Below are 27,377 nucleotides of genomic sequence, written 5' to 3' on the forward strand. Positions count from 1 at the left end.
TTGCACAGTGCCCACTGGAATAATCAGTCTGGGAAGACCTCAAAAGAGAATCTTATTATCTGAAATTTTCATTTAATGTCTTTGCTGGCAAAGAAACACATTTTTTAATGAGAAAAATCTAAACATAGGAAACAGATATGATGGGTAGTACTAGTCAGGGAAAATTTAGCAAATGATTATTTAGCACCTACTATGTACAAGGCAGTGTACTAGGCCTGGGAATATAAAGACAAAAACCAAAACCAGTCTTTGCCCTCAGGGAGCTTACATTATCATGGGGAGAAGGCACTGTGTCAGCCACTAAGTAAATATAAGAAAATGTGATTCAAGAAAGATAAAGCATAAGGGGGAGAGGAAAAGGTATCATGGAGAAAATGGCAGCTGAGCTGACCCTTGAAGGGAGAATGATTCTCAGACATGGAGCTTGGAGAGAGGACATTTTAAGCAAAGGGGAAACCTGTGCAGGAGAGGTGAGAGATGTTATCATTCTCCAAATCCTTGGATTCCAATAGTCCTGAGGCCCTTCTTCCACATGAACCTTAAAAATAACTAGATGTTGTTTGGAGATAATGGATTAATGAGGTGAGGATAGAGTTAATATTTAGAACAGGGTGTCAGTTTCAATCATGTTCTTTTTGGACTTCAGTCTTTTAAAAAGCTGTGATTCCTCATTGTGAATACTTAGTGAAGACTGTAGCCCTTTCCCCAAAATCCTAGCATTGTAGAGGGGCTCCATTTTCAAAGACTGTCAGGTGCTGCTGAGATAAAGATGTGTGCCATTGGGCTTGGCACTAGGATCTTAGTGACTAGAGCTAGAAGGAGCCCTGGAAATCATCTCTTCCAGTCCTCTAATTTAACAAATGAGGAGTCGGAGGCTTGGAGCGGGGGAGTGGGGACATCCACATTGCATGTCTGCACTTTGATAGCCAGGCTAGCTAAATGGGAAGTGGCTCATTCCTGAAAGGCTGGCCAGCCATGAGCTGATTAAATTTTGGTCCACATCAACTCATCAGAACTGTTAAACACAATGCAAAATATTTTAGTCATCATTTTTCAAATACCAAAATGGGACTGGCCCTAAACCCTCTTTGTATCATCCCTGGTTTCTGCATGCTGAAATCTCCCCATGCTGATTCATGTCGTCTGCCTTGTTTGGGCTTCCCTATGTAAAGTGGCTGTGCCATCTGGTCTTGCAGTGGGGACTCACTCCTCCTGTGTGAATCACACTCCTCCATCTCCTCTCGTCCTGGGTCATCTCAGGTGTTTTCATAAATCCTCCCTCGAGGATTCTTTCAGCATGCTGGAGACCTTCCTTTGCTTGTAATGGTGCACAGTCTTGAGGCATTTTGTCCATGCCTCCTGCACTCTGCCTCGCCCATCTCTCTATGGGATAATACATGAGCTTGGGTGCATCATCGTTGATAGGACACCTGAGCCTGCTTGCCCCACCACACATCTTCCCCTCACCTTTGGGGACCGTGTGTCATGTACAGTGTAACATCTTCCAGAGTGTGTTGAAGTGTGGCCTGTGCAGCAGCATATGAGTTAGGATCATAAAAAGTACTTGCAGAATGTGTTTGGTGCAGACACGGTTTATTGTCATTGATGTTTCACTTTGAATTTTATGTTTCTGTTAGTCTAACTAGAGTTTTAAAATTCTTTCATAATGTTCCTCTGCATTTATTCTCCACTTCAGATCTTTTTTTCCCCCCCAGGGGTGGGAGCTGCTCGAGCTGGGAACCTGACGTTCATGGTCGGAGGAGTGGAGCAGGAGTTTGCTGCTGCCAAAGAACTGCTCGCATGCATGGGCTCCAACGTGGTGTATTGTGGAGGGGTAGGAACTGGACAGGTAATGTGGAAGCCCAAGGTTGTGCAGTGAGTTCATTTTCAGTTTTCTTTTGGGCTTTACATACTTTCATATATTTTTCACATTCATTTAATTCCCTTCTCTCTGCCATACTTTACTCAGGGTCTCCTATGTGTCAGGCACTGTTTGAAACCCTGAGGCTACGAGTCCCCACCCCCGTCAGGAAACTGGCATTCAACTTGGGGGGACTCCAAGGGAGGGGCAGAAGCACAGTCTCAGAAAAGTAAACAGACCAAAAAACCTAAACCCAGAACAGCCCAGATTGGATTTGGGTGAGGGTCATTACCAGCTGGGCAATCAGGAAGGGCCTCAGGAGGAGGAGGCTGGGGAACTGAGCTGTAACGGTGTCTTTGGTGCCTTTTAAGCCTGTACTTGCCACTGACAGTGACAGAACTGCCTGCCACTTTATACATAGACCTATAAAAGCTTCCTGGGGGCTCCTGTGATTCTTCACTACCTCAGTGCTGAAAACTTTCCAATATGTTTCTAGTGAAATGGCTTGTTTTCTGTCCCCTGAGTGCTGGGCATCTGTGTTCAGCTGCTTGTTGGACTTTTCCCCTTCCCTCCATCTAAAACAACTCTCCTCATTCTCCTCTCCGAGGGGCTCTGGGCTCTTCCTAGTGGGCCACCACAGGCCCATCCTTTTCCATCCACTTGAGTCTGGAGGCCTCTTGATGTTCCTCATGCCTGCCCTTTCTTCTCTGTGGCTGACTGGGACTCTGGAGGTCAGAACGGTTTCCCCTTTGAACATCTGTCTTTGTACCCCAGTGCTTCACACAGTTCTTGACAGGAGCTTAGTGAATGCTTATTGGTTGCTCCCTCCTGCCGCCCCAAGCTGATCGTAGGCCATCATCATCTCACTCAGCTGGCTTCCTGGACGTCACATGCTCCCCTCGACTTCACACGACTGGCAGAGTAATCTTCCACGATTCCTTATTTCCTTCGGCATCAAATCTATGCAGCTTTTCCTGGCTTGCAGGTTCCTCAGTGATTTTCTCATGTCCTGCATAGCAAACCCTATTTGTCTTTCCTCCCCAGCTGTGCTGTAATTAAGCCAGTTTCCTCACTGTCTCTTTTCATCCCCTAACTAACACCCATTCTCTTTCTTAGAATCCCTTTCTATGTTCCTTCCGCCTCTAAATCCTGCCCATCAGTAAAGATCTGTTTCTCCTCCAAGTCTTGTCCCTAGTGCTCATTGTTCCTTGCCTTTCTCTGACCTCTCGGTACCCAGCATTCCAGCTGAGCATGTGTGACCTCCTCCTCTGTCTGTGATCCTGCTTGGGTTCTAGTTCAGACCCTCACTGACCCTTGGTTGCTTTTGCATTGTGTGACCTAGCCTCACCAGTGGGGAGGATCCCACAGAGGGACCCTCCTCAGTCACTGGCACTGGGCTGCAGAGGGACCATGGGAACAGCACAGTATTGATTGGTTTGCTTAGTGCTTAATGAACCTACTTTGCCCAAGTCTACTTTCACTTGTAAATTTTGGTCAGAGGAGGAATATTGCCCTCTGTGTTGTTTTGTAATGTCAACCTAAAAGACTAAACCCTACAGTATTTTCTGGTCTACCAAGGAGAGATTCAGGCACTTGGGGAAATAGCCAGGTGAAAGTTACCTTTAAGAGATTAATGGAACCAGGTACAGACAAATATCCTTTAGAAATGATGGGACAAAGGCAATCATATTGACCCAACATGTTGACCATCTACTTTATTTTCAGGCAGCAAAGATATGCAACAACATGCTGTTAGCCATCAGCATGATCGGGACTGCTGAAACAATGAATCTTGGCATCAGGTTTGTTAGCTTTTATGTTTTTAGGAGCTGTATCTATACGTATGGTGGGAAAATAATATTCAATAGACACAAAGGAGTTTATGCCACGGAAGTTTTGTAATTATTTGGAATATAGGAATATTTTAGACCTTGCTTATTAATGTTGGGCCTTAGAGAACACCAGCTTTTTTTGTAAGAGCCACAACGTACCATTGTGTTTTTTAATATTTAAAGTTACATGATCATTTTGTGTTGTGACATTCATATTACTTCTGTCATGTTGAAGTAGAGGTTATAATCACTGTAAAAATTTAAACGTACCTTGGCAATAGAGAACTGACCTGGCACAAACTGGTCAGTGAGCACAGTAGGTCAAATGCCATATTCCCAGATGATTATTTGACTTTTTTTTAACTTGAATTTAGTCCTCCAGGTAAATGCTGCTAAAAAAAGAAAACTCCCGGTGCTTCTATGTTTTCCACATAAACTAGAATTCAGTCCTAGAGAGATATGTCATAGCCATAATCTCTTATTATACTAGGCTAGTTTTTTACCCTTGCAATCAGAACCGAATATTTCTTTTGCTTATTAAAATGTATTCACACATATACCTAGATATTATTATGTAAATAGATGGCTATGTTATTTTACATATATGTATTACCCAATAGTTTACCTAAATTGTTTCAAGAATTTTCTTTTTTCTGTTAAAAAGAAGGAAAAAAGCATTTATTAAACACCTACTGTGTACCTGGCGCTGTGCTAAGTGCTTTTACAAATATTGTCTCCTTTGATCCTCACAACAACCCTGTGAGGGAGGTGTTGTTATTATCCCCACTTTACAGTTGAGGAAAGTGAGGCAGAAAGTTTAAGTAACTTTCCTAGGATCACATGGCTAGTAAGTATTTGAGGCTGGATTTGAACTCAGATATTCCTGACTCTAGGCCTCTATGTACTGTTGTCCTTTAGTTTATGAAGGGGATAAGTTCTTAATTTTGACTTATGAATCAGTAGTCTTTTGTATTTGAAATTTTCATATGACAAATTACTGAACGTTTATATATGGCAATATAATGTATGTTGAATTGAATGCGTATGTTCAGTTTTCTGAAGGTGTTCTTTCTCTCCTCCTCCCCCCTCCCCTGTTTTTCTTTCCCTTTCCTTTTATATACTTATTCTCAGTCTCATTTTGTTCTTGTTCTCTTTTCCTTTTACTCTGCCTACCTAAGCTCCTAACAAGCTAATTGTTTTGTTGAGTACTTCATGCCTTATTTGACCCTTTAGATTAGAAGTTCTTAACCTGGGATCCATGAACTTGGTTCTAATAATTATTTTCATAATTTTATTTCATTATACTTGGTCTCCTTGTAATACCATGCATTTTTGTTTTGTGTATTTAAAAACTTTGTCCTGGGGGGGGGGGGGGGGGCGGTTCATAGGGTTTACCACATTGCCAAAAAGGTCCTTCACACTAAAAGATTAAGAACCACTGTTTCAGATACACCCCTAAAATTGTCCACCCCAGACTAAAACATTGAACACATTTAATGAAACTAGTATAGTACAACATCCCATTCAACTTTTGATAAAAGCTGTAAAACAGCAAAAAGCACTTGATTTTAAAAAACCAACACAGTAATGGATCCGCATTTCCTCTTAATTACCATATCAAGATACTGTTGTTTTATTGAATTGCCCTGTCTCAGATGTTGGACTATCTTGACCTATTAAGTTGTCATGTTGTAATTGAGATAAAAGAGGAATTTGCTTTGCATCAGTGCTAATTGGTTTATCAATATCCTGTGCCATTTACATTTTAAAATTGAATGTCTGTAAGATGGTGAAGCATATCTGTATTAAGCTTTAATAAAATGGGTAGTCTTGTATGTAGCTATTGTTAAAACCAATTGTAATTCAAAGTGGTGTATCTGTATTGTGGTCAGTTTTAGTCTATGGGTCACTTAGCATAATTGAAAAACTACTTGCCTACAACTTATTTTCATGTCCTGCTTTATTGCAGTTAACAGATGAAAGAGGGAGATGGCAATTTCTGGGACAAAAATGCATACAAAATTAATTAGTGTTGAGAACAGGATGAGCGACTTGGTGCATATCTTTACATAGGTCAGTGTTTTGGGGCAAAAAAATAAAGGGTTTGTAAAGACAAGAGATTTAACAAGGCTTGTAAGCTGGTAAATTTTTCCCCACATGGCATTCCAGTCTATTCCATTTCCTACCATTTACTTTGAAGTTATAACTTTGGAGGTTATTCATCCTGTGAAATAATACCTCTTATTATAATGTGGCACTCCTTTTTGCTATTGAGACTACATAGATGATCATTTGCAATGGACTGAAAAAAGCTGGATATTAAACAGAGTTCTGGAAATTGTAATTCAATTAAATTCAACAACATTTCTTGTACTCCTATTATAGGTGATACATATGTGACTCAGGTGTGTCACGAACCTTCTTCTGTAGTTCTCTGAGTTTATTTGTTCCCCCAACTCACACTTAAACTGGCAGATCTGGGATTCTCAAAGTAGGGTGTGCCATAGTATTATTATTCAAACCTTCTCTTAGGATCTTAGGGGCATCCTTGGAAAGAAGAGTGATAAATTTCTATTTTTAACCCTGTAGCTCCTGAGCCCCCATCAGTGTGTTTCACATTTATACAAAATCAGTCACCACAATACCATTAACTGTGAAACATAAAACATTTGCTAAAGGATGTAGCAGAAGAAGTAGTTACAGTATTTTCTTAGTAGAGGGCAAGACCAAGACTAATCTTAATGCTTTCAGTCAGTCCTTGACATTCATATGTTTAACATTTGCAACTTGAGGCATTCACGTGATTTTAGTAGTAACTTCATTTTTACTTTCACTTTGGTAATCTCACACAGCATATTTACAGCTATGCATAGTAGAGAAAAAAAATAAGAGGCACAGTGCAACATTTATATCTGCAAAAAGGGGGAAGGTATTAGTAAAAGTGTTCATGAATCCTTTCCAGAAAGTGCTAAAGTAACCTCTCAAATGCATGATGAAGGAATTGAAAAAAATGGAAAGGCAGCTCAGCTTGTGGGTAAATGAAAAGGTGATTACTTCTGCCCTCTCTCTGATGCTTATGGAGCAGCCTGACAATCTTCCCACCCCACCCCCCACCCCCTCCCCACTCTTGCAACTGGGCTCCTGAGTGTCAAGGCCTGCCAAGAGCTACATTGGGCCCAACTGGGCCCATCTGGATGAGAGTTCTGAGCTCACATAGGGAGCTAGGGACTCTCTCTGAAGCATGTGCTTTTCATCAGGGACTAGTTCAGCCCCTGAGTCGAAAGGGAAATTAGAAAAGGCAGATTGCCCTTGGGGGTTCTTCTGACATTGCTGCCCTTGCCTCTCTGGTCTGGTGTTCCCTCTCTTCTCACCTGCATTTTATGGTTACTGTTCTAGGAAAAGTGCGTATTATCATAATTGATGTCTTTGGGTTTTTTTCATTACATTTTAGCTGTTTGCCTGTTACTGATGATATGAGATGTGTTAGCTTATAGATCCAGAATTAATGTTTTCTAATAAACAATGATGTGCAAAAAAGTTTATTTTCATCAATCGCTAGCAAAAGATTAAAGTTTTTGGTGGTCATATCCTATTTTCCATTTTAATGTATCAGATTCATGTTTTTTATTTTCATGCCCATTTCTAGGAATGTTCCCCCTGTGAAAGTTGAGGATTGATTGTGCTTAGTGGAAGATAAAAAAGCATGAATAATGATAACATTTTCTCAGTAAAAGCTAAGATCCAGAATAATGTAGTCCACTGTTCAACCAGGATCATACTTTCCTACCAATGTATAAGGTGGGAGAGTGGACACATATTTACAAAATACTAGCCAGAACACATATTGGAAGGAAAACTTGTGCTCAAGGTATCTAATAACCCTGGATAGTAGCAAACCTAATGTCTTTGGTCACTTTATAGAGAATGCTGGTTGATGCATCACCTGTTGACCAAATCTCTCTTATCTGCTTTCCTTCTCCAGCTTGGCAGTTTCTCTTCTCTGTAATACTTGAGGCATTGAAATAGTGACAAGCTCTTTTAGCACATAGCTACCTTTAAAAGGGTGCTGGGGAAGTGTTATTCTCTTTCAGTGGCAAGCAGTTCCTTTAAACTAAAGAAATGCCAAACTTTCTTAAGTCTGCTCTAGGCCTTTAAGAAATTTCTACCACTTCAGCTGTAGATAACAATAGGACCATAAAGTATTTTCACAGCCACTTCTTCAAATTATAGGAGATTCTGTTTTGTTCAGTAAGCTCTCAGTCAAACAGTTCCTCTATCCCAATCAGCATGGCTCCCTGCAAAATAGATACAAAGCCTGTCTTTCTTTCTTTTCTCCCTCTCACATGAAAGAAGGTAGGAAAGAACACAATGAACTTTCCAAAGGTTTCCTTTACTTGAGCTGCAGATAGCGCTAGAAGGCAGGCAGTTCACTTTTTGAGCATAAAGGACAAACAACAAAAAAGCAAAAGAGAAGTTAAACGCCATGCCCAGGATCAGACAGTTAGGAAGCGTCTGAGGCTGGATTTGAACTCAGTGCTGTTTCTGATTCCAGGCCCAGTGCTCTATTCACTGAGCCACCTAGCTTGCCTCTAGAGTAAGATAGGCAGTATGATAGAGACAAGGGACTCAAGAGAGTGAGACAACATAGAAGTGAATTGGTTCATAATGGGAAAGGAGGAGAGCATAGGCAGTGTGAGGGTGATGACCTAGGAAAGAACAGAGAGGTTGAGGGATTGGAGAGAACAGTGTGAACAAAGAACAGGGTCTGGGGTCAGGGGTTGCAAGGCAGAGGGAGAAGTAGAATGCTAAAAGCCTGTGATCCGATAAGGGGATTCCAGAGTTCATCCACATGGAAGCTGCTGCATTTATGGGAGATGGCATGATCAAAGGTAAGCCCTTGTCTGTGTGTGTCTGAGGCGGGCCATGGCAGATGAAGAAGTTGAGGAATGCGCGGTTACGGGTCTTGAGGGAGTAACAGTATGTATGTTGAAGTCCCAGGGTTTGCCAGCAGGAGCTGAGGAGGACCAAGGGACTAGAAACCACGTTTCAGGACTGCTAAGGAAAGAAGGGGTGTGTCTTTCTCTACCAACCAGCCTTCAGCCAAGCGATGCCCTTCTTCCCAGAAAAACAGCTGTAGGTCCTTCCTGTGGCTCCAGATCACCTCCACACGACGTCTTGTGTGAGCGTTTATAATCTTCTGTCTCTGACTCCTCCTGTGTTAAGCTTCTTTCTTCTGCCTTCATCTTATAGTCTGCTCCATCTCTTTCCTCTGCTACTTTCTTCTTGGCTTCTAATACCTCAGGTTAGGGCCTCCCCAAAAGCAATAACCCACCTCTAACTTAGGTTGAGGGGCAGCTAGGTGGCACAGCGGATAGTGTTGGACCTGAAGTCAGGAATACTTGTCTTCTTGAGTTCAAATCTGGCCTCAGATACTTACTAGCTATGTGATCCTGGGCAAGTCACTTAATCCGTTTGCCTCAGTTTCCTCATCTGTAAAATGAGCTGGAGAAGAAGACGGCAAACCACTCCAGTCTCTCATCCAAGAAAACTCCAGATGGAATCGTGAAGAGTCAGGAGGACTGAGATGACTGAACAGCACACACTTGTCTGGCACACCTCAGAGTTCCCACTGTTTTTGGCTAGGTGTGGTATTGGTAGTTCTTAGAGTCTTCAAACAGTGATTTGATTCAGTATTGGGCAGCTGTACATTTCATGATTGAAAATAGTCACATGCTAACGAGCTGATGCACTGTGATTCATTGACCACCTTTGCCTCCATCCGAGCTCTACATTCAGACGCATTCCTCTGAGTGGCAGTTTTTCTCAAATTCTCAGAATAGTCTGCATTTCTCCTCTACATTTTATCTGAAAGACTTTGTTTCTTTTCAAGTTATTTTTTTATCATTTTTCCTTACACAAATGTTCTTTTTCTGCCCCTTTTCAGAAGCCAGAATGTCTACCTGAGAAAGGGGCAATATTTTACACAGAGCTAAAATCCAGTGTTCCCTGTTCTTGTGGATTTCCTATTCTACTATGGGCGGGGTGGGGTTGGTGAATGGTGTAGGCTTGGGAGTGGAAAAGTAATATGTAGACAGGTATGATACAAGGAAAATGAGGAGAGAACAAGCGGCCTGCGGCAACCAGGAGAGGTGTCCTGTGAGCTGTGCTGAGGCTCATGCCCACGCCTAGGCCGGAACATGGAGCCTGTGAAGGAGCAGACTGGTGAAAGGAGAGAAGGGAAAGTGGGGTCCAGGCCTCGGAAGGCACTCAGGGCCAGGCTGAGAAGTAGAGAATCACAGAAGACTTGGGCGGTGCAGTCAGTTAGACTGTGCCTTAGGAAGCTGTTTTGACATCTGTGTGGAGCACCGATTGGAAGCTAGAAAGTGAAAAAAGTGCTAAGAGTCTACATGAGGGTGGCAGAGAAGGGAAGGGACTGTGAGAGACACACTTGCCTATTGATGGGTATGTTTGGGGGTGGGGGGGTTGGGGGTGAGAGAGAAGTTCCAAACCTGGGTGATCGTGTATGATGGTGCCCTAGAAATAGGGACGTTTGGAAGTGGGCTCAGGTTAGGAGAAAAGATAAGGCGTTCTGTTTTGGACGTGCTTTGGCTGCCTAGGTAGATAAGTCCATGGTGCAGTTGGTGTTTGGGATTAGAGTTCAATAAAGAGTGTACCTGGAGAGGTAGACTTGGCAGCCATTTACTTAGAAACAGCACTTGAAAGCCTATGAGTAAATTAGATTTCCATAGCAGAGAGTAGAGAAAGAAGGGAAGAAAGTCTGGGCCTGAGGCTTGGGGATGCCCGTCCAGGAGATGGAGGATGATTCAAGACGGGAAAGGAGGACTCAGGTGGGAGAGAGGGTTCCAGAAGCTGAGAAGAGAAACTCTTCAATAAGACCATGTACTTGAAATCAGAAGGCTTTGCTTCCTAGCTAGGCTTGAACGCTCTATTGTCTGGCTTGGGCCAAATTTCTCAGCTTCTGTGACCTGCTCTCTTCTTTATGTGGAGTAGAGGAATATTAATCCTTGGGCTGGCTCTCCCAGGGATTTTAGGAATATGGATTATGTGACATAATGCACTGGGTGGGGACAGGGGAGTATAAGATATTATACACACATATGTGTGGAGATACGTACACCCATCTTCATACCCATTTGTATCATAAGGACTGATTGTCTCTCCTAGATACTTGGGTATCTCACCGTATTTCATTTTTGTCCTGGCATTTCTCTCCAGATCTAGTCCATTGCATTTCCTGTGGTAGGTGCTTAATAAATAAATATTGGTTGAAGAAGTGAACCTCTCACGGGGCAGGTAAGAAGCCTTGGCCTCACTGAGTGGGGTGGGCATGAGTCAGAGGGGATAAAGCCTTGTAGAAAGGCTAAAGGGTTTGAGTTTTTATAAGGTAGAGCTCATCTGTTTTCCATGTTAGGCTGATGCAGTGACAAAATCAAGGGATAGAGGAAATTGAAATGCAGAAATAGCAGTGTAGCTGAAAGGCTTTTTAAAACTCAGCTTAAGCGCATTCACTTCTCCTCATGCATGTGGCCCCCATCTGGGGCCAGATGGAAGAAGCTCGTTGGTTGTATTTAACTGTTGAGAATCGGGTGCTAGTTGCCGGTACCGCAGCCCTTGTTAATGAATTGCTGCCTGGTAACATAATTCACAAGCTCATTTTTCAAAATGTTGAGATCTTTCATCCCATTTTCTTTAGGAGATTCTCAGTGGTTTGGAAGCACTAAAATATGAGTGCTTCTACTATTGTCTTTTCTCTGTGGTTTACAGACGTGTTTTAAAATGACAGAATTGTTCTCTAATAGAGTATAGATAGCAGGCAGGATTTATAGAGCTTTGCAAGGTGAAAGAGAAAATTGGCATCAACGAGCATAAATTCCCAAGTAGTAAATTCCCACAAAGTAGTGCAGCATCAGGGTGCTTTAGCTCCATTTATATTCCACACACTCTGGGGGAAATGTGTTGTTTTTTTCTCTTTTTGTTCATAAAAATAAGAATATATTTCTTTTGAGAGTTTTAATGGCAGCATTTCAAAGTATAGTCGCCCATCCCTCTTAGATGTGCATTTCTGATTAACTTCCCAGTTTAGGTATTCTGCAAAAACATTTATTTTTACTTTTATCTTAATTAGTATAGTCTGGTAAGTCTCTTCTCTCACTTGTCCTTTTCTTTATCATGCTTTGGGTCTTTAACATCATCAGTTTTAAATAATGTCAGTCAAGAATGATAAGTCACAATACACAAACATAATTTGAAGTAGTCTCTGAATGGTAGCTTATCCTTTCAGTTTGGGTCCCTGGTTCTTACCAGAAAGCAAAGTCTAATATTGAAAGCTGCCTTTTTGAAATAAAGTGATATTCTTTGGCCATGTTATGTACAAATATAAATAGAATTAACCTTTGGAGGGGCATAAAGAAAATTCAGGTTTGAAAAATTTTTTTAATTTAAGTTCTTTGAGTAATTTGGAATCCCTCTAAGAGTTATTACATTTGGAGTGTGAGTGAAAATAGTCTTTAAAAAATAGCGATGCATTTCAATTTTTAAGAAAATTTCTTTAGAAAAAACTCCATATTAATTTATCTGACTGACTTAGGCATCTTAATCAAAAATTGGTGTTTTACCCAGGGGTTGTAGCAAGCCACAAAAAGCTTGAAATAGAAGTTTGACTTCTAATAAACATGATATGGTTTCTCACCTCAGCAAGCTATAAGATTGGTATATACCACATTTTACCTTACTGCTTTCTCATACATTTCTCATTCATTGCAGGTGCTCAGATATTTCTTTCATTGAATGCTGTATGGTACTTATAGTGGAATTGTAGGTTCTTCCCCATTTTACAGAGGAGGAAATTGAGGCACAAAGCATGACTTGCCCAAGGTCACCTAGCTGGTAAATTTTTAAGGCAGCATCATAAACCGCCTCCTGTCATAGTTGTCTGTGTACAAATGTATCTTTTCTTGCCAGTTGATTTTAGGGACGATGGGGACGATGTCTTTCTACTTTTGTTCCTTACAGTACTTTGGGCATGTGAGTACTTGGTAAATATTCATTTTGTACTAAACTGCACATAAGTTATGCTTAGGTGTGTCATGCCCTCCTTTCCATCTGTGAAACGTCTCCTCCAGGAACCCGCTTAGAAGTCAGGAAGTGAGGGAGTTAATCCAAATCCTTTGGACTTTAAAGGTTTGGTCTGGTTTAGGGCCCTGTTTGGTTATTTTTAAGTCATGGCCATTTGGGCATCACCAGTCGTCACCTCCCTGAGCATTTCCTTCAAGATTCTTGTGTTTTAGAGGTGGATGGTGCTTCCTGGGAAAGTATCATCAGTGTGGCTGGGGTGTCTGATGCCTTCTCTGCTTATTTCAGAGAATGTTTCCAGTTGTACAATCCCCTGTGCGCACGCGCCCCGTAGCTGCTTGAGCTGCGTCCAGTGGCAAGTTATTATGGGGCCTGACAGCCCGTCATCACTCGGACGGCTTGCGCGGTCTGTCTGGTGAGCGGCAGCAGAGCCCTTATGCAGAAAGCATCATATGTTCCCAGCCAATTTACAGGGAAACAGCAATAACATTTTATCATGGTTGAGAGCCCAGTAGCGGCTTCCTATTAAACTTGCCCTTTCAGATACCTGTCTTGGATTAATTTGTTGATTTCAAATGGAAACTCAGTCTTCTCCAGTGAAGCATGACGTTCTAGGAGACTCTCACTGAATGACAATTACTGTATATTCTGGCTGGTTTCAGACCATTACAAGCCACAGGCCCAGTGGAAGACGGAGGACTTGAGCAACTGATTTTAATATCGTGTCTAGTTTTAACTGTCAGTTATATATGTGCCATTGGACGAATCCTCAGAAAGATGAAATGCAGAACACTTCTAACTTGTGCTTCTTAATGATGTGCTTGCTCTGAGGAAGGGGGAAAACGGGAAGAGAAGCAGTTTTTGAAGGGATTCGACCTAGAGCTTCAGTTTAGGAAGCGGAGGTTTCAAATTACTGCCAGAATCACTCTGAATTGTCCCCCTTCAAGAATGCTTCCCAGGAGCAAAATTCTTTGTTTCCCAAAAAGCGTCTTTGAATTTTGAATCTATCTGTTTGCTCGAAGAATGTAGTTGATTAGGTTGTACTTACTTAGAACCAGAGTCTTTGCCTTCTTGTGTGTGTGTGTGTGTGGGGGGGTGGAGATGGGGAGCATTTCTTCCAATGAGCATTAATTTCATGCAGTGCTTAGCATCCACTCAGCGTTACCTGTGATGTTATAAAGAGGAGTAGCGATATGCTAAAGTAGTTAAAAAAAGAATTTTAGACTAGGAAGCCCCTAATTTTATCTCTAGTGGTAGGAGAAAGGCACCTCTAGCTCTCAGATGTCCTGGATTTAACAGTAATATTAAATTAGAATTATTGGTATTTAGAAAATATTTATTTTCAGTTAAAGCAAATTAGCTAGTCGACAATCTGTAGTTTTGCATTTATTCCCCTAGCAATGCTTATTTTATTTGACCAAGTAGCTTGATGCTGGTTAAAAAACTAGTTCCAGCATATTGCACATTTGTATAATGCAAACCCCTTCAGATCTCTTATAGTGCCTTATAAAAGCAAAACTAGTTCAGAAAAGATGAAAAATAGTGGGAATTCTTTCCATCTGTAGGTGAATTCAGATTATGATTAGTGACTTAACCCATCACATTTATTACATTCCTCTAAGATATTTAAGTATTCTGTATAATCTCCTAATTTAGCACAGATCTTTATGTATAACTTTGGCTATGTCAGGAGTCAAATCATGTTCCCTTGAATACATACAAAGTGTGAGGTAACAGTCATTAACCTCTACCAGAGTTGTTAACGGATTCTCAGGACCAGTATTGTAAAGGGTTTTGCTGAAGTTAACATTTAATCAGTTAAAAAAAAAAAGCCTCCCCTCTTCGCTTTCATACAAAGTACAATGTACAAAATAAATGTGCTTATGTTTTATCTCGATCTGCCTTTGTGTAATAAAGCATATTGTTTCTCTTCTTGGAAGAGGCTGGTTTTGAGTGATAATGGAATACTTCATGGCCATTTTGGGTAACAGTTCTATATTAAAGAAGTAGAGATAAGTCATCCACAGAAAATGTTATTTGAAACTTGAATGAATGATACTTAACAAAAATATGTTCCCCCAACTGGATAAAAATACTTAGTCCTACAACAATGCTGTATTTTGATCCTGTTTTCTTTAAACTCCACATGGAGCAGCCATTTACACCATCAGCCTAGCGTTAGGACAAATGATGTTTCTGCTCAGACAAGCTTTGTTTTATCAGGATCAGTGACCTCATCAGCAGTTGACCCAGAACTATAATGCATGTCTCTGAATAGATAGCATATGTCACAACTCTGTGCAGACTTGCTTCATAAGCAAGATTTCTTAATGAAGATTTAATAAATAAATAGTTTTCAGCAATGTACAACAGAAAATGTGTTCTTTTGCAAGATAATTTCTTTTAAGATTCTTTTACTGCTGGTGGCTCATCTCTTGCATTTATTCTCATGAAAACTAAAAGAATAAATACACATATAAATGCACCCACACATATGATCCATGATGCATCATTTATTTGTCAACATATCATTTTGAAATATTTTAGTTATGGGCAGAGTATGTGGAATTTAAATGTTATCTGGTCTTAGAGATGATAATTTTGGTTTAAGATTCTTATGAAGCATATAGATGTTGCGATGACCAAAAGACCAGAAAAAACTGTGCTTTCAATAATCAGGCAAGCACATAGAAACTCTTGTTAGGCAGTATTTATTTAAAAAAAAAAAAAGATGGGGCCGAATGTTCTCATCAAATACAATATGTCCTACCTCTGAAATATTATTGCTTAGCAGCTAACTCGAGCTCCTGTAATTTAAGACAGAGTTCCCCATGTCTAATATCAATACTCTTTTATTTTCCAAGACATAAAATAAATGGGAGAGAAATGGCATCTTGTCGTCATATGTAAAACAAGTCACCCATGTCTTGCACATTTTGACATTTAACACTTCTTTTCTTTGACCTTTGACAGGTTGGGTCTTGACCCAAAACTGTTGGCCAAAATTCTAAATATGAGCTCAGGTCGTTGTTGGTCAAGTGACACTTACAATCCTGTACCAGGGGTAATGGATGGAGTACCTTCTGCTAATAATTACCAGGGTGGATTTGGAACAATGCTTATGGCCAAGGTACTGTATATTTGCTAGAGATCTCATTTTTAAATCTCTTTTATCTTATTCTTGGATTGCTATTTTTTCCCCCAACAAAATCTATCCCTATCCTTCACATACTTCTCAAGCAACAAAATTACTTTTTATTTCAACCTTGCAAACCTCCTTACCAGGGATGAAGAAGAAGAATTTATTCCAGATTGGTAGGAAAATGCTAATAACTATATACAGCTTTACCTTACTAGAAGAGATTGACAAGGGCTTTTGTATTATTTTGTGTCTGAGTTTATTTTAAAAATAATCTGGTAAAATTTTGTGTGGTTTTATAAAACTCTCCGAATAGATCAGATGCCCAAAATGAGATTAGTGAACATTGATTTTTAACATGTAAAATTTCCAACCTCTGTATTGGCTGTATAAGTACACTTTAAAAAAAGAAAAGTCCCCCCAACCCAATAGAAGACCTCAAAAAAAAAACTCTCTTACTTATGAAGTAGAAATAGGGGAATCTGTGAGGGACTGTACTACATATTATTTTGCACATGAAAAATTGTATTAAAGACATTCTGTCTTTGGGGAACACCTGTCTTGTCAGCTCGGAATTCATTTTCCCAAAAGCCGTTACTTAGGCTTCTCTGCACTTAACATGTTATAAGCATGTTTGCTAGTCTCAGTCCTGAAAGAATATTCTTCATTTTGCTATCATGTGCAGGATTGCTTGTCTAGCCCTAGTTTGCATCAGTCACTGTACAAGACCAAGGGCTATCTGCTGGGCTGCAGGCACAAAGGAATAGCCATATACAAGCAGCTGGCTTGAGACTCATGGTGTCCTGGAGATCTATTTGGGAAATGCACCTAGAGACTGAAACCAAGAGAGAAGCAAAGAAATGGAGCACAGTCTAAGCTTAGAGCCAGGATAAGCTGGGTGCGAATTCTGCTGTAGGTGTGACCTTGAGGAAGTCAGCTCCCTTCTCCTCCTCTGTAAGATGAAGGGCTCGGCCTTAATGGCCTTTGTGAAGGACCAGAGACGACCTTCTCTTCATGTACCTTCTGTCAGAATTGTTCTCTGGAGTGTCTCAGAAGAATCTACCTTGTAGAATCACTGCCTCTCTTCAAGCTTCTCTAAAGTTTTTTCTACAAATCCTGTTGCAAGAATGGAAGTTTGGAGTGGAGAGAGAAGGAAGTGGACCAGGGCTCGTCTCCTCACTTAGGAGGGCAGGGAAGACACCAGCAGCATGGGGCAGAGTTACAATGGAGTAATTTTTGATTCTCGGTCTTTTGCAGTATGTGGGTGAATAGGTTCCACAAATCTTTCGTTTCTTCATAGAAATCACAATATTGGTATGTTTGTTGAGTCCTATTGTGAAATGCAGATCATTACTACCTTCTACTAGGTGCTTTGTACATAGTAAGGGCCTAAGAAATGCTGAATTCAACCAATTCCCTTAGGATAAAGAGTACCCTTAACTTTATTTGGAATTAAAATGTTCAGAGAAGACCTTTTTCTCTCTCATCTCTTTATCGGGACAGGAGATGGTCCATAGCTAATTGGATTACCTTTTTGTATTGGTGAAGTATGGAGAGTTTAGGGACGTCCTTGCCAATACCACCCAGATTGAAGTTACAGTGTCCTCTGGAGCAAATTAAGATTCTCCCTCCTCCAAGAAAATGCGTTTAGCTTCTGGTTAGCGAATTGACCGGTTGTCCTTTGCTTGAGCAGTTTAGATATTTGTTCTTTAGTTTGATATGAGTTTAGTACTTTAAAATTCTCCCCCAATCAATGTAGTGCCTTTTCCTGGACCTTCTTTAACTCTGATCCAGTTTTTTGGAGTAAAGTACACCACAGGATGTATTCCATTTGTGGTTTACTAGAGTCACGTTTCTTTGCATTCTTCTTCTTCATGATACCCAATATTGCTAACTGCTTTTAACCATACAAGAAAGAAAAAAAAACACAATTGCATATACAGCTAAAAACTACAAAAAGCAACAAATCCAAAACCTCAGCTAAAACACCAAAATACAAATTCTAAATATCAAAGAAGAAATCAATTAAATTGAAAGCAAAAACCATCTAATCAATAAATAAAACTAAACTCTAATTTAAAAAAAAACCTGACAAACTGAAAGCTAATTTGAGATTTAACCCCCTCCCCCAAAAAAATAGATTGCCAAAATTAAAAAAGAAAATGGAGAATTCACAGTAGATAAAGAAGTTAAAGGAAATTATTAGAAACTGTTTTGCTGAATTACATGCCAACAAAACTGATAAATTAAGGTGATAGATGAATATTTCTAAAAATGTAATTACCTAGATTAAATAAGCCAGAAAATAGAGAATTTAGATAACATTATCTCAGAAAAATAAATTGGACAAGCTATAACTGAGCCCTGAAAGAGGAAAAAAACCAGGAATAGATGAATTTAGTAGTGAATTCTATCAAACATCCAAAGAAGAATTCACTCCAATATTATGTAAATTGTTTGCAAAAATAGGAAAAGAAGGCATTCTCTCAAACTCCTTCTATGAAGCAAATATGGTCCTCATTCCTAAGCCAGGGAGAGATAAAACAAAACTGTAGATCAATAATTCTAATGAATATATATGCAAAAGTATTAGAGGCTAAAGAAACATGTTAAAAAGATGACACATAATGTTTAGATTGGATATACCAAGATTAAGTTTTAGGAAAAAATAGAAACAAAATGGACTCTGTTAATAACAAAACCAATAAACACAGTGCTTATTCATAGTTAAAAAAATGAAAACAATAGGAATAAATTGATCTTTCCTTAATAAGGTAAGTAATAGCCATTTCAAACCAGAAAGTAATTTTTCCTGTAATGAAGTCAGGTCAGAGTTAAAGCAATATAATATAATAGAGTGCATATTTATTAAGTACTTTCTGCGTGCCAGGCTGTGTGCTGAAGGCTAAAGATGCAAATTAAGAAAAAGAAGACAATTCCTGACCTCAAGGAGCTTACAATCCAATGGGGTCAACCATACACAAAAGGAAGCTGAAAAGGGGGTGGCAAGGGTGTGATGGTTGTAGAGTCAAAACCTAGCAGTACAGCTGGTGGGAAATGAAGTGTTGGCTGAAAGGGACGCCTTGGGAGAAGTTTTATTGCTCCATCCAGCAGTCCTCCAATAAAAGAAACAGTAATATCTGCTATCACCACTATTTTTTGTTACAATTATAGCAATAAGACAAGAAAAAGAAATTGAGGGACTAAGCATAGGCAATATCTAAATAAAATTATTGCATTTTACAAACTATAAAAAAGTTTACTTAGAAAATCCTAGAGACATAACTAAAAAATTAATTGAAACAGTAACATCAGTGAAGTAGCAAATTACAAGATAAATCAACAAAATTATTACTCTTTATGTATATTATCAACAAAATCCAACCAGAAGAGATTGTAAAAACAATTGTATTCAAAATAGCATGCAGAAATTATATGAATACAAGTGCAAAGGACTCTTTAGAGAAATAAAAGAAAATTTAAATCATGGGAGAGACATTAATTGCTCATGGTTGGGTGATATTAATATAATTAAGATGACAGTTACCTTAGTATTAATTAACAACTAACTTAGTACTTTAGTACTATACCAGATACTTTATATAAATAGATAAAATGTAATAAAATTCATCTGGAGGAAGAAGAAGTCAAGAATAGCAAAGGAAATAATGAAACAAAGTGGGAAGTAAGGGTACCTTGCTATACAACAAATCAGGAATCATCACAACAATGTAGAGCTGGTTAAAAAAAAATAGAAAGTTAATCAGGGATGCATGACCCCAAAACACTAGACATGATAGCATAGTTTTTGATAAACTCAGGGACTCGAGCTGCTGTGTGGTAAGGGTTCACTGTTTAGGAGGGATTGCTGGCAAAATTGGAAAGCAGTCTGAGAGAAATCAGGTTTAGTCCACTATCTCCCACCATGTACAATAGTAGGCTTCATTTGGATAAATGATGTAGATTTAAGAACTTTATCTCATAAAAAACATGAGAAGTCTTTTCATGACTATGGATGGGAGGGCAGGGGAAGAGTTTTTGATTAAACAAGGGATACAGAGGAAGACAGGAAATAAAATGGAGAATTTTGACTACATAAATTGTAAAGGTTTTTGCACAAATGAGATCAATGTAGTTAGAAGGGAAACAGTGAAAAGGGAGGAAAAAGTCTTTGCAGCAAATTTCTCTGAAAAAGAAAAATGTATCGAGAATGGATTAAAACATAAAAACAAGAGTAGTTCCCCAACAGAGAAATGGTTTTCAAGGGAAGAAACCAGATTATTAATAACCATATGAAAAAAATGTTCCAAATCATTAATAATTAGAAAAGTACAAATTAAAATAACCCTTAAGGTTCTCACAACCATCCGATTGGCAAAAATGACAGAAACAAAACATGCTAATTGTTAGAAGGCTGTAGGAAAACAGTCACTCTCATGAACTTTTGGGAAGAGATGTCATTTGGTCTAGCCATTCTGGAAAACAATTTGTCTGGGTTTTTTTAAAATAGTATTTTATTTTTTTCTCATTACATGTAAAGACAATTTTTAACATTCATTAACAACCATGCATACCCTTTGACCCAGCAATACCACTAGTAGGCGGCCTATATACCCCAATAAGCTCAAACTAAGTTTAAAAGAATCGATCTGTATAAAAATATTTAAACAGCTCTTTTTTTATATAAAATTTTGAGTTCCAGATTTTGTCCTTCTCTCCCTGATTTCCCCCTTCCTATGACAGTAAACAGTTTGATATAGGTTATATATGTGCAGTCATGTAAAATGTATTTCTATAGGATGCTTTGATCTGCATTCATTCTCATCAGTTCTTTCTCTGGATGTGAATCATGAGTCTTTCGGACTATCTTGGGTCATTGTATTTCTGAGAAGAACTAAATCAATCATAATTAACATTGCACAGTGTTTTTGTTTTTTTGCTTTTTGGATGGGCAGTTGGGGTTAAGTGACTTGCCCAAGGTTACACAGCTAGCTTTTTTTGTGTGTTAAGTGTCTGAGGCCGGCTTTGAATTCACATCCTCCTGACATCAGGACTGGTGCTCTGTTCACTGCTCCACCTAGCTGCCCCTATATTGCACAGTGTTACTGACTGTGTGTACAATGTTCTGGTTATACATAGTGCACTTGCATCAGTGCATGTAAGTCTTGACAGGTTTTTCAGAAATCTGCCTGCTCATCAGCACAGCAGTATTCCAGTGCATTCATATACCACAACTTGTTTACCATTCTCCAATTGATGGGCTTCCCCTAAAAAGAACTTCTACAAATATTTTTGTACATGAAGGTCTTTTTCTCTTTTTTATGAATTTTTTTGGTGTAGACCTGGTAGTGGCATCACAAAATTACAGTTCGATCACCCTTTGGGCATAGTTCCAAATTGCTCTTCAGAATAGTTAGATCAGTTCATAACTCCACCAACAGTGCATTTGTGTCCCAATTTTCCAGCCTCCAATATTTATCATTTTCATATTTTGTCATGTTAGCCAATCTGATAGGTGTGATGTGTGGTACCTCAGAATTATTTTAATTTGCATTCTCTAATCAAAAGTGATTTAGAGCACATGACTATAGATAATTTTGATTTCTTTATCTGAAAACTGTCTGTTCATATCCTTTGACTATCAATTGGAGAATGACTTGTGTTCTTATAAATTTGACTCAGTTCCCTGTATATTTGAGAAACGATGCCATTATTAGAGATACTTGCTGTAAGAAATATTTCCAAACTTTCTGTTTCTAGAAAGCAGTTTGTAACTGTGCCCCAAAAGTCACAAAACTGTGCATACCCTTTGACCCAGCAATACCACTAGTAGGTGGCCTATATACCCCAATAAGCTCAAACTAAGTTTAAAAGGATCTATCTATATAAAAATATTTTAACAGCTCTTTGAGAAATGGCTGAATAAATTGTGAGAACATTCATTATCAAAAACATTATGAAGACGAACATCTTTGAAACAGTTAAGAACTGTGATCAATGCCATGACTAACCATGGTTCCACAAGACGAAGGATGAAGCATGCTGCCCACCTCCTGGTAAAGAAATGCTGGACTCATGACACAGAATAAGACAGATGTTTTCAGATTTAACTAATGAAAGAATTTTTTCCTTGACTGTGCAAATTTGTTTTTTTCTTTTATTTCAGTGGGGATGAGGGAGAGGTTGAAGGGGGATAGGGATAGGGTTGCCCCCCAAAAAGAGAAAATTTAGTCATTGGGGCATTATTTTTGATGTACAGAAGGAAGGCCAGAAGACGTCAGAGAGACATAGGTCAACTTTCAAAGTTACATGTTGAATTTAAAAGGAAGGCACACTATACATCATAGACATTTGCAGTTTCATGTACAATCTTCTTTTTCTATTTTACTGTATATGGAAGTTCTACTTTTATTTGGAATTTTAAGTTAAGCATATTAACATATTTTTAAAAGATACAAACAGTTCTCTAAAAAAGGACAAACTATCAAAAACCATATCTAAGAACTAATTCAAGTCAATAATAATAAGAAAAATGCAAATTAAAACAACTGCAGAGTTCCAGTGCACCCCCATAAGACTGGTAAAGATAGCCCCAAAAAAGGGAGAGAGATGAGGAGAATGATAGTTGTTGACACACAAAAGCAGTCTAGAACTAGCCCCCAAACATTACGACCTAGAAATATCAATGTGACACATCTATGCCCCTTCCCCTGCCAAGGATCCACATGTGCAAACATATTTTTAATAATACCTTTTGTCACGTCAGAGAATTGGAAGCAAAGTGGGTACCCACCAGTGAGGGACGAGGGTATGACGGAATAACTTATGGTGTCTGTAATGACGTATGCTTATATCCTAAGAAATTATGAAAGAGACAGACTCAGACCTAGGAAGACTTGTATAAACTGATGCAGAGTGAAGGGAGTAGAACCAGGAGAACGATTTATTCGATGACTGTAGCATGGTAAAGGAAAAAGATTTGAAAGAACTCTGCTCAATGCAGTTACCAGTCATGACTCCAGAAGACTAGTGACAAATCCTGTATTCTTGCCCTTAGAGAAGTGATGGATTGTAGGTGCAGTAGGAGATGCGTGTTCTCGGACATGACCACTGTGCAAATGTATTTTCTTGACTTATTTCTTAAAGAGAATGCTTTTCTTGGGGGTGGGGGTGATGATGACTTTTAAAAAAGGAAGAAAAGAAAGAAAAGAGCCCGTAGAATGTTTTAAAAATTCACAGAAGAGCAGAAGTTCAGAAAGGAGCACAGTCAAGCAGGGCAGTGTGGGCACTGTTGTGTTAAATGTCATATATGCTTGAAAACTGTCCACAGTACAAACTCACTGTTCATAAAGGGGCCTCTTTTTCTCTTGTATGTAAATATTTATTCATCTTTGTTAAGTTCATGATTTTTAAAAAATATTCCACTATATAACATTTTCTTTTTTATACTTACCATAGGAAATATCAATATACTTTTTTTTTAATTTGGGGAAAAATGGAAGAGATAAAAGTAAGAAATCTCAGTTTTGTTTTATAGCCATCCTAGAGCAGTTTCAGATCAAACGTTATCACTTATGTAAATGGTGTAGGTTGGGTCACTTTGTTTTCTGCCCTGGATAACCCATAGTCCCTCTGCTAACCTAACCGTTCTCCCTCTCTCCCCTTGTCTTTGCCGTTTGGTTTCAGGATCTGGGTTTGGCCCAGGACTCTGCCACCAGCACAAAAAGCCCAGTCCTTCTCGGGGGCCTGTCGCACCAGATATATAGGATGATGTGTGCCAAGGGCTATGCCCAGAAAGACTTCTCCTCGGTCTTCCAGTTTCTCCGGGAGGAAGAGAGCTTGTGAGCTGGCTCTGGCAGGGTGCCGGCAGAAACCCCGAGCTTTCTGGGAGCCTCCTCGCCGCTCACCCCAGCTGTAAGTGGGTCTGATCAAAGGTCATGAGTCACTATCTTTCCTAGACCCGTCTACTTTTGGTTGTTTAGGTCACAATGATCTAGGTCTGGGAATGTTTTTCATCCATTTAAAAAAAACTTCTTTTTAATTCATTTAGTGACCACATCATAATGTAGAGGCACACCAAAGCAATACTAAGCTTTAAAAATGGTTTTTTTTTTAAATATTTTTGCCACCCCAAAGTATTACTTTGGGCAAATTCAGCCGAATCTTTGCTTACTTTAGCTAGATTATTAAGTCACTTCATTTTACAAATAAGCCAGCTCTCAATTAATTTTCACCAGAATAAAACCTTTTTTTGTGGGAAGAAGGAGGTACAGTTATGGGATGGGGGCAGATTGGTTAGACTGAGGAAACATGATGAACAACTTCCTTCTCCCTCTCCCTACCCACCCACCCACCCAATAGGTTTGTCTTCTTAAACACATGGTTTCTCTTAGGTTAATAAAGTTACTGATTTTTTTTTTTTGTTCCAAGGAGTTGATAAAATTAAGTAAAAATTTGTTATTGTGTGTTTTACAATTTGGACTTAGTTACAATATCTGTGTGTGTGTGTGTGTGTGTATCTCTGCCCCTTCCAGTAAAGCCTCCATATACTGTGAACTGATTTTTAAACTTTGTGTTTCCATGTACATTTTTTCATGTATTATTGGACATCAAAAGAATGGCATCTCTAGGGCCTATACCTGGGTTAACAATGTATATTTGCTTTACATGATTATTATGTTTCTCCAAACAAACCACATTATTTTAATCTCAAATAAATTTCTATGCTGATAATGCCTTCTCAGAGTTGTTTTTTCTCATATTTACTGAGTGTGAATACCCTCTCCAGTAGTAGAAGTCCCAGCCCAGCCACCCCTTTTAGTGGTGCCCTTCTTCCTGGCTGATACCCTGTGTGGGTGCTCCATCGAGAATCTCCCTGCAGAGCTGGAGGTGTTCCTCTGGCTCATGGAGCATGTCTGGGATACCAGGGCATGCTCCAGTTATCCAGGCTCCCTCCCCTTCCTTCCCCACCCATGGCTTCACCATGCCCTTCTCTAGACATGCAGGTTCTCAGTGCCTTTTATGCCACTTCCAAAACACACGTGGTACTTGATGACATCCTGGCCTGGGCTCATGCCTGGGAAGGGCCTTTCCGTTGCCCCTTTGATCCTCTGGAATTTTATAGCAACCAATTATTTAAGAACAAACAAACAAATCAACTTGGTAGCTCCATTATGGTTCCTGACTCCTGGGTCCTACGAGGAAGTGAGAGATAAGTAGATCAGAGAAGGCTAGAGTGAAGCTGGGCAGGGCATCTCACTGGCTCCTTGAATCTTCCACCAGCCGTGAGCTCAGCTTGAGGGCACGGGGACCAGACGTGACCTGGAGTACAGCCCTTCCTCAGGGAAGGCCATGGGAGCAGATGCGCTGGTGACAGGTGTGTAGGCCAGATTTGACTCCATCAGGGCTGGACTTGAGCCTTCCTTTTTGCTCCCCCCCCCCTTCCCAGAACTGAATAGGTTTGCGTATCTTCATTATGTAACCAAACTGATAAAGACTAATATTCAGATCAGTTGTCAGCTTAACCAAAGTGATTTTCCTAAAGTGCAGATCCAACCACGTCACCCCCCTGCTCAGTAAACTCCAGTGGCCCCTTATCCCTTCAAGGATCAAACACACAATGCTCTGGCATTCAAAGCCCTTCATAACATAGCCCTCCTACCTTGCCGTCTTCTTCAGCTTTATTCCCAGGCACATATTCTCTGATCTAGTGACACTGGGCAGCTGGCTGTTGCCCTTCTCAGCTCTGGCTGTTCCCGTGCCTGGAATGCGCTCCCACCTCACCTCCAACTACTGGTTTCTCTGGCTTCTGTGAAGTCCCAGCTCAAATACCACTTTCTGCAGGAAGTCTGCCGGCCCCCTCTTAACTCTAGACCCTTCCCTCTGTTAACTGCTTCCTGTCTATTCCGCATTGGATTGTAAGCTCTCTGAGGGCAAAGATTGTCTTTTGCCTCCACAGCCCTTGGCATGTAATAGGTGGTTAATAAATGTTTATTAACTGACTAATCTTGGGCAAGTCAGTCACTTCCTCTGCCCCTCAGTTTCTCAGCTCTAATAATAAAATGAGGGACCTGGACTGAATCCAATGAGCAAACCCCCAAACCATCACGCAGAACCCTGTTAGTTTGGACATGGCTATCTGAAGCCTTGCCACCTGCCTCACTGCTGTATAGAGTAGCTAAAAACAGGCCAGGTGGTGAGCAGGACTCAGAGTATGTACATTGTTCATTAAAATTGCATGATGGGATAATAGCTTTAGCAGCAAGCAGCCTCTTACATTGGGGATAACAGTGCTTGGCAAGGGCTTTGCACATAGTAGGAGCTTCATACGTGCCAGTTGCCTCTTAAGGCAGTATGATTTGGTGAAAACATCAGATTAGAAGTTGGAGGTTCTGCATTCAAGTTCCAGCCCAAAAGTTCCAGCTCACTAGCGTTGTGACTTTGAGTCATATCAACTTTCTAGGACTCAGCTTTCCCATCTGTTATGTAAGGGATTAAAAGAGATCAGAGTCCTTTTTTGAGTCGAGTGAGGCAGTGCATGACATAAAGGTGTGTTCTGGGTTGGAATCATAGATTCGGATTGTTTTCTTAGGTTCGTCGTTCCCTGTTCTCTCCTGCCTTTCTCCCGCTTACACTTGTTCAGGCCTGCACATAAAGTAAGCGTTAATCAGAGGGGTTGGCTGTCACTTCTTGAGAAGAGTCAGACTGTACTCTGAAGAGGGAAGTTCTTTCAAAGCCCTGGGGCAGCAAGTTGTGTGCCTGCCAAGGACATTTAGTAAATGCTCTGCTAACGTGAAAACATTAGCGCACTTCCGAGGAAAGAGCGCTCTTCCTCACCAGGAGCAGAGTCTTCTTGAAATAGTGAGCCACAGATCAAAGCTCTTATTTGATGGTCTCGTTATTGCTAATAACTTCATAATCATTTCTCTGCAGTCATCTGGGTTGTTTAAATATTCTTCAGTTTGTGACACTCAGTAAGTTCTTTCAGGTTAGACTCTTCTCCTCAAGGGTAAGATGTGAGAACAGGTTGTGGCAGCCCTCCGACTTTTGTGTTCTTAAGTTCTGTCGAGCAGTTTGTGCTAAAGACCCTCCCACTTCAAGGGTCCCTGATTCACCTGCACTGAGATCATCACATTCTCTCATGTGGCAGAGTCAGAGTCTTCATGAGCTTCTGTGGCTAAGAAAACCCTCCTGCTGACCAGGAGCCTCTCTGCACCTGGCTGGACCGGTCCTCCACCATAGACCTAGTCTGTCTGTGGCCCTGCGAAGCACCCTTGCAAGCAAGCAAGCACCCTTGTAAGCAAGCAAGCGCTATTGTAAGCAAGCAAGCACCCTTGTAAGCAAACGTAGGACTTCGCCAGGGCTTTCACTTTCCTGGTGGGGCCTTCAACCATCAAGGATCATCGCCATGTCATGATGGGTTCCTGAACAAGAATCACAGTGGAGGAAATCC

At 40.1% G+C, this 27,377-nt stretch overlaps 1 protein-coding gene across 1 annotated transcript in view; it reads left to right on the top strand.

Annotated features, from left to right (window-relative positions):
• The window catches only part of HIBADH (3-hydroxyisobutyrate dehydrogenase), a 149,936-nt gene extending 125,278 nt beyond the window's left edge, over window positions 1-24,658 (top strand). The window contains exons 5-8 of the mRNA XM_069088656.1: window positions 1,716-1,849; window positions 3,587-3,663; window positions 15,760-15,916; window positions 23,612-24,658. Of these exons, the coding sequence (XP_068944757.1) occupies window positions 1,716-1,849; window positions 3,587-3,663; window positions 15,760-15,916; window positions 23,612-23,770 (527 nt within the window). The 3' untranslated portion in view covers window positions 23,771-24,658. The remainder of the gene's footprint in view (window positions 1-1,715; window positions 1,850-3,586; window positions 3,664-15,759; window positions 15,917-23,611) is intronic.
• Window positions 24,659-27,377: the final 2,719 nt, after the last annotated feature.

The sequence above is a fragment of the Petaurus breviceps genome, unplaced genomic scaffold, assembly GCF_028583685.1.
Source record: "Petaurus breviceps papuanus isolate PSGF00001 unplaced genomic scaffold, PetGlider_PUasm1.0 185, whole genome shotgun sequence".
Taxonomy (NCBI): domain Eukaryota; kingdom Metazoa; phylum Chordata; class Mammalia; order Diprotodontia; family Petauridae; genus Petaurus; species Petaurus breviceps.